We start from the raw sequence: 8,094 nt of genomic DNA, 5'->3' as shown, positions 1-8,094 counted from the left end.
TGACTTTACCTGGGCGACCTCACTCAACCCCCATAAAGTCCTTCTTAATAAAAAATTAATCCTAATTAATTTCGTTTCCAAAAGGCCGGAAGCAACTTCAGATCGGACGCTTCCTCCTCTCTGCCTTCGGGAAGCTGAGGACACGTTTGGCAGCATCGTTCGGCCCCTCAACTCACAAGGGTCTCGGCACTGCCGGGCAAAAAAGTACCCTTCTCGGGGGATAGGCAAACGGATGAGGAAGACATCTCAACTGACACTAGATTTTACGGTCATCGGAATGAAAGCGCCGGAGAATGTGGTCCCGGACACGTTTGTTAACTCACACCGATGGGTTCAGACGTTGTATTTGATCCTTAGCTCAGTCTATGAAGCTTCTCAGTCATCCAGGTCACGGTTGTCCCAAAGGTGCTTTTTCAAGAGGCAACTGGACTTTCTGGTTTTTCTGTGAAGACGTTTTGCTTCTCATCCAAGTAACTTCTTCAGCTTCTTCAAGAAGCTTCTTCATCCAAGAAGCTTCCTGGATGAGAAACGAAATGTCTTCAATGAAAAACCAGAGTGCCGTTGCCTCTTGAAAAAGCACCTTTGGGTCAGTTCTCTTGAGTAGCAGATCCAGATATTCATTCTGACTCTGTCCTAAAACTGGTTATTGGGGTGGTGTAGATTTAGCCTGTTATGTGAACCCAGCCATTGGGATTTCGTAACGGGAGAGCTTAGCGCGCTGTGCGAACCAACGTTAAACCAGAGTGCAAGGTGCAAATCCGTGCTTTTTGATGTAGCCTAAATTCTAAAAGGCAAATAACCGGTTTGTCTTATTTTAACACGGACTGGACATCCAAGGTGGTCATCCATATTTAGGAGACCCTCGTTGGCAGAGAAAGGGTTTCAAATGGTCCCAAGCTGAAGTTCTGAGTTTTCACCCGAGTTTGTGGCAAGTAAGTCGAAAAAAAAGGGAAAACCCTGGTAGGTTGCCACGCGGGGAAGAAGCGGAGGAGAAACGCGCTTGGCTCATTCCTCGAACTGAGCGTCTCTAAGCCTCGGCCGCTCTCTCTTCCCGGGGAACCTCCGAGGGGGTGGTGGCTCGGATCCCCTCTCCACCACGCAGCCGCCGCTTCCTTTTATCTCAGTTAGTGATATTGCGGGCCAAAAAGAGAGGGGGGGGAGGGGGGAGGTCCCGCGTCTGGACACTCCGAAATCTCCCACCCTTCATGGATGCTTCTTCGCTTCGCCAGGGTAAGTTAAAGCCGGGCATCCGGGTGCTGCCGGGCCTCTAGCGGACGAGCCAAGTAGGACCACCGAGCCCACTAACGGGGCGAGCGAGAGTGGCAGGACAGGCGAGCCGACGTGGCTCTGCACTTGAGAAATATTGGGAGTGGGTGGGACCTTCCTATTTGCTGAGTAAGCATTTATTTTCCCTGCCCAGCCCCTACCCCACCCCTTTTTAAAAGCTACCTGGCGTCTCATCGCCAACGGACGGGACTCTGGGTATCTCCTCTCCGACCTTTCCCCTAGACCTGCAGCCCCCCAAACTTTTGGGCACCAATTCCGTGGAGAGAGTGGTCCCCCCCCCCCCGCGCAGAGTGGAGGGGGCGTAGTTTCACGTACTGCCTGCATCCCATGGATGAGGCTTCGCTTGTTTGCGTGGACCGGTTTCTGGCATGGTGATCCCCCGGCCCAGGGTGGGCTGGGGGATTAGGGACCCCGGCTTTAAAAGACTCTGGGTGACTTCTGCTTTCGAGCCACAAAGGGAGACAAATCTGCCCCTTCCGACGCCTGATGAAGGCTGATCGCGGCCAAACCCCATCTGGACTCCGCCAAACGGGACTTGACCTAAACTCTTCGCTTCCTCCGGGACGCGGAGATTCCGCGCCGCCGGTTTAAATAACGCGGCAGTCTGGCTATGGGAAAGTGAGAACCGAAGCAAGCATCGTCCAAACGCCCCCACACCAATCCCCCAACTCCCTTCTGCCGTTTTCAGTGCCTGGACGGGATGCCCAGGAACTTTTCCCTAGTTTCAGCCTCGGCCGCGAGTCGAAAGGCTGAAAACAGGAAAACCTCGCGGAAGCCGAGAACGAGGGTCTTACAAGGCGAACGAGGCGAACCGCGCATGCGCCCGACTGTCCAGGAGGCAAAGGGAAGCGTCGCCTCCCTCCCCGCCCCTCCCGCCCTGCGCTTTCCTGAATGGGAGGCGGAAATGCGCTCACGTTTAATCAATGGAGCCGGGACAGGAGGGGAGGAGCCATGGGTTCCGGCGGCCGCGCCCCTTCACTAGGCTGTCACCCCGCCTCCTCCGCCCCCCTCCTCCCTCCTCTGCCCTGAGATACACACACTGGCCATGCATCAAATAGGCAAGCTTAATGCCTTTGCAAACAGAGAGCGCGCAGCGGCCGCTTCTCGGAGGCAGCCGGCGGAGGCAGCAGGGGAACAAGCCGCCCAGATCGCGCTAGAAATGTCTACGGCCGCGGACTTCCTTGCCTGCCCTCTCCGAAGCGCTCGCTTCCTCCGCCTTTAAAAGTTCTACTTTCTCGCCCTTCCGCCCACCTTCGGCCCCAGCAGCCCCGCGATCGCGAGGTGGGGGAGGCGGCGCGGCCGGAGGAGGATCGGCGAGAGAAAGTTGCGGCAACTTTGCGGCGGAGGCTGAGACAGGACGGCGGAGAGAGGAGCGGCGATTCCTTCTTGGCGGCCGAGACGATCGCTCCGCCCCCCCTTCGGGCAGCGAAGCAGCGGCGGTGCCCGGGAGAATCCCGCGGGGAATCCGGAAGGAAAAGCGGGGAGCAGGCGGAGGGGAGGAGCGCCCGGCTTCCTCGGCGGATTCCCAGGGCAACTCGGCCATGGCAGGCAGGGAAGGGCGCCTCTTCGGCTTCTCCCAGTAGCTGAAGAATTTGCACCGAGCGAAGCGGACAGGGTGCCGGCCGAGTGGCACCCCGGCCGGCTTGGAGGGAAAGAGAGGAGCCGTCCTGGGACGGGACGACGCCGTGTTGGGCTCCCTTTGAAAAACTGGATTGACTTGGCCCTGGATTGAGCCGCATCTTCCCCGACGTCGCCCGGTCCCTCGGCCTGAGCGAAGGTCGGCTTCCTCCGTTTGTCGCTGCTCGCGGAGGCGGCGATCTCGTCTGGGTGGCTGTCGAACGCTTTTCCCCGGCTGGGAGCAAGGCAGAGGCCGGGCGGACTTGAGTTTTAAAGGAACTTTTTGCTACCTTCGCCTTTCCCTGAACGGCGCGGGGCGGAGAGCTTCGACGGCAGAGGAGCGGAGGGCCAAGACGACGGTGCGAGGATCGCCCCCCGCCCGCGAGGAGGAGGAGGAGGAGGAGGGTGGGGGAGGCAACTTCGGATCCGGCCCCGCAGCCACCATTGATTTCCTGCGGGTGGCTCGCAGCGACGGGCTGGGCGCTGCTGCCGCCGCCGCCGCTGCCGCTGCCGCCGCGGGCATGGCCAAGCCGGCGGACCACGTGAAGCGGCCCATGAACGCCTTCATGGTCTGGTCGCGGGCGCAGCGGCGCAAGATGGCCCAGGAGAACCCCAAGATGCACAACTCGGAGATCTCCAAGCGGCTGGGCGCCGAGTGGAAGCTGCTGAGCGAGGCCGAGAAGCGGCCCTTCATCGACGAGGCCAAGCGGCTGCGGGCCATGCACATGAAGGAGCACCCGGACTACAAGTACCGGCCGCGGAGGAAACCCAAGACGCTCCTCAAGAAGGACAAGTTCGCCTTTCCGGTGGTCTCCTACGGCTTGCCCGACGTCGGCGACCCCCACGTCCACCCCCTCGGGCCGCATCACCCGGCGCTCAAAGCCGGCGCCCTCCACGGCCACGAAGCCCTCCTGGCCAACCCGGAGAAAGCCGCAGCCGCTGCGGCCGCCCGCGTCTTCTTCCCTCACTCCGCCGCGGCGGCGGCAGCGGCTGCGGCTGCGGGCAGCCCTTACTCGCTGCTCGACCTGGGCTCAAAGATGGCAGCGGAGATCTCGTCCTCGGCGGGCGGCGGCTCGGCGGGCGGACTGCCCTACGCCGCCTCCTCGCTGGCTTACCCGACGGCTGGAGGCGCTTTCCACGCCGCAGCAGCTGCAGCAGCCGCCGCCGCGGCCAGCGGGGGCCACAGTCATTCGCACCCGTCCCCCGGCAACCCCGGCTACATGATCCCCTGCAACTGCAGCGCCTGGCCCAGCTCGGGACTCCAGCCGCCCCTGGCCTACATCCTGCTGCCTGGCATGGGCAAACCTCAACTGGACCCTTACCCGGCAGCGGCCTACGCCGCGGCCCTATGACAATCAGCGCCCTGAGGAGGAGCCCGGGGCCGAGAAGAGCTGGGCGGCCCTCGCGGGGGCCGGACTGCAGCCGCAAGGAGAGAGCGCCGGCCGTCAGCCCCGCCTGGCTCCCTGCGAGAAACCCGCAGCCTGGCGCTTGGCTCGCCCTCTCTTCAGCTCCTGAGACGGGAACCCACGTCGGCGACCTCCCGGCTTAACTCCCCGGCACGGCTGGAGGGACCTAGAAATCGCTGCTCCCTCGACGTTTCCTTTCCGGGAAGATCCGCAAGACCCGCTTCCGACGACCTTGGGAGTTGCTTTGCTTTCCGTTCCATTACCCCTCCCCCCCACATGCCCGCTTTCGTCTCCTCTCTCCTTCGCTCCCCCCCCCAACCCACGTCCTATCCTGACCCGCAATTCCGAGTATATGCTAGCCAAGTTTCCCCCCCCCCCCCAGCCCCGACGTATTCGCGAGCTTTTCTTTTCATGTCTGGATGCTACTGAGCAAAAAGAGAGTTTACACCGCCACCCCGCCCGTACCAAAAGCAGAGCCCTTATACAAGGCGCTTCACTCTCCCCAGAAGAGAAAACGGCTGCTCGCTCTTCCTCCTGCCATCCCCGCATCTCACCTGAAGTTTGTAAAATGTATACCTGTCCATGAGAACTTTAGGTCTAAGGCTATATTATTTGAAAACTGTGGGTTTGGGGTTTGGCTGTTATCCTACGCCCACGTTGGCTCGATGCTGCTAGGTCTGGCTGACTTCAAAGAGACTTGCTTCCGAGCAGACGAAGGAAGGGGGGGGGGATAAAATCCGTAAGACTCACCCTCCCGTCTCAAGTCAGATTCAGACGGCTGCGAGTCAGTCCAAACTGCGAGTCACTTTTCCCGGTTGCCATTTGAGTTCGAGGCTTTTCTTTCTTTCTTTTCTTTTTTTTAAAAAAACGGACTTCCCACTTGAGGGAAATAATATATTTATTATGATGTCAGTGTATCTCAGTCCTGCGTGTTCAAGACAAAAACACTTACCCTTTTTTCCCCTCTCCCTAACTCCATCACCTTAAAAAAAACCGGGTGTTCTCATGTGATTGGCAGTCACTCCGCTTGGGTGGGTGGGAGAAATCTTTATTTTTTTAACAAAAGCATAAATATTCAGTTGCAAATAATGATTTTTTTGGAGGAGGAATCAAAGCTCATTTTAAACAATTTCCTCCATCGCAACAATTTTCTTTTACTTTTGTAATGTGTATATTTGGATTAATGTTTGTGAAATCAACTTGCTTAAACAGTACTTAGGGATTCTTTCTTTCATTCTTCTTTTCTTTCTCATTCTGTAATATAAAGTTTTTTGAAGAAAAAAAAGTTTTTTTAAAAAAATATTGGTTTTAACATTTGACGTGTATAAATGAGTTTGCTGGTGTGCTCTAATTTAAAATTAGACGTCTAAGCTATATCTGTACAATTAGACTCCGACTTGCCACTCTGTTCATTTTGGAACAAAGAGTTTAAATAAAAGCCTGAAGCAGGGAAAAGAGAAAATCCTCTATTTCTTGTTGAGTTACTTACAAGATGCTAATCTCAATTGCCCTTACCTGCCTAGGCCAGGGGAAATGTAAGGTATACTCCAAAGGCGGTCTTTGTTTCACTTTTGAATGGATTGACTAGGAAATCTAAATCAGACCATTGTTGCCTGATTTATCCCATTTGAAATTGTGAATGGGGCAGACGATTTAAAAAAAAAATCCAATACCTCTGCTATCATTTGAAAAGGGAAAGGGAGATTAAAAAGAATCAGCCTTCACGAGCTCCCTTGGATACACAGCCAACTAGGGGGCTGGTTTCTACTGAATCTCTTCACAGCAAAAAAACTTGTTTGACTGCTCTTTACCCCCCTCCCCTTCGCTATCAAAGAGTTTCACAAACCCGCATGATTTAATTCAGGTGTCTTGGGGTGGTTTCTTATTTTCACAAAGATCTTTATTCTGGACTGAAGAGGTCTCCCTCTTCTGTGGGTTCTTCGGGGTTAGGCCCCAAAAGATTTAAAAACAAACAACAACTATCCGACCAATGTGAAGCCCTGAAGGACAGGTGTATGGAGTCCTTGAAACCAGAACAGAAGTAAAAATATGTCTAGGATTCTGCCACTGGTTTCTTTGTCAGGCTGGCCTCTCTCCGGGGAAGAGAGGTCTCCTCCTACAGCACTTCAGGCTGCTATTCTTTGCACACTTGCTGGGAAGTTTAGTTGGAGGGCCAGGAAGTTTCCCCAGAGAGACAGTGGCCTACTTGGGGAAGGATCTTCCTGAAGTTCCAAAGCCTTTCCTGGGGACCTAACGTGTTCTTTATTCCTGGGGGAAACAGAGTGGCAGAGCCCCTGGATTCATGAGGTTTGATTCAGGCAAGTGGGAGGGCCCACAGGATATCAAGACCTCGGGGGCAAAGCCCTGGCCAGGCTCTTATTTGTGCAGTTGGTCTGGTCTTCTGGTCTTTTCACTAGCGCCTGTTGGGAAGGATTTCTACTTCCCTTCATCGTCTTCCCTGGGCGTGCAAAACACACTTTCTCTCCCCTAGGCGCGCGTTAACTGGTGCTGGTGCAGGGAGGGGGAAGGAGGGGGCGAAGATAGATTTGGCGGAATGTTTCATGGCCTAACACAGCTCATTAGAATGACCCTCTTTCTGTTGTCTCCCGCGTTATTATTATTTTTGCAGGTTCTTAAGTGAATTCATATGGTTTGGGAGAGATTATGCAAAACTAATTCGGACAGTCCAGGGGTAATTAGCCCTGACACGGTTAATTAAATCCTGTCTCCACCTCCACCCTCTTGGTGAGGGCCATCGTTTCTCTACAGGGAACCTCTCGCTGATCTCTAGAAATCCCATTTTCACAGGCTTCTTGAGCTTTGCTCTCCACTTGTCCACTGCACTAATGCAAGGAAACCTGTTGCTTTGGACCCCGCCCGGGTATTAGTGAAGCGAGCGCCTTTGGCTGCCTGTCCCGCAAACGCCTCTCCAGCGCCTGCTAAAGTGGCGTTTCTAATCCCACTTCGGGGCTGGAGAATCAAACCTCGGCAGAGAAGAGAAACGGATTCAGATAATCAACTTGCCCTTAGGAGAGCCTGCGCGGGTTAGAAAGTAAATCCACTGCATACATTGGGGCTTCCAATAATACACAATTGCAACACACACACTCACGACCCCCAGTCCCGCTTTGTGGTCTTGTGTGTTGCAGAGAAGGTAAAAGTTTCTCTAGCAGGAAAGCTTTACTCCGAATTACAGCCAAATGGAAATCTTTTTATTTTTTGTCCAGCAGGCGTTGCCTGGCAGCTCCATGAAAATGTTATTAGGAACGTTTATTTTCAATTAAACCACGAGGTTCGCTAGATGTTCATTCGGAACTAAGTCCAAGGGAATGAAGCCTGACTTATTCCCGTTTAATTAAATGTAGAGCTGCAAAAAGTGAATCGGTTTAGTTAGTATCTGAATTGCCGGTTGTGACTTTTTCCTTTTGCATTCCGTTCGGGAAAGGGGCCAAATTCTCCGACGGTTATAATTTCCTAGAGTAAAAAAAAACACCCAATAAAGATTTTTCTTTCATTCATTTTCTTTTAAATTTTCTAAATATATATATATATATAGGATTGTCTCAAGAGCTAGGCCAAGGTTGCTGCTTTTTCATGAACAAACCGTCCAACCACGTGTTCCGAGGCAGAACGCGGGGAGACCCTAAAATCCACATGTTCCTCGTAGACCAACCCACGCGTTGTCGGTTTTGTTTTGTTTTTTTAATTGGAATTAAATCTCTGTCTCCAAAAAAGACAGACGTTGCTTCCTAGGAGACTTTCCCCTTTTCTCTTTCTCCCCGTC

General features: G+C 54.1%; 1 protein-coding gene across 1 annotated transcript; it reads left to right on the top strand.

Annotated features, from left to right (window-relative positions):
* The first annotated feature begins 3,310 nt into the window (after window positions 1–3,310).
* SOX21 (SRY-box transcription factor 21) lies at window positions 3,311–5,772 on the top strand. Its single transcript, XM_081948901.1, has one exon. The coding sequence runs from the start codon at window positions 3,426–3,428 to the stop codon at window positions 4,254–4,256; it is 831 nt and encodes a 276-aa protein (XP_081805027.1). The 5' UTR covers window positions 3,311–3,425; the 3' UTR covers window positions 4,257–5,772.
* The last annotated feature ends 2,322 nt before the right edge of the window (window positions 5,773–8,094 follow it).

This window comes from Natrix helvetica, assembly GCF_964273705.1.
Source record: "Natrix helvetica genome assembly, chromosome: 3".
In the NCBI taxonomy this organism is placed as follows: domain Eukaryota; kingdom Metazoa; phylum Chordata; class Lepidosauria; order Squamata; family Natricidae; genus Natrix; species Natrix helvetica.
The sequence above is the reverse complement of the archived record's forward strand: the minus strand, read 5'-3'. Positions and strand labels throughout refer to the sequence as shown.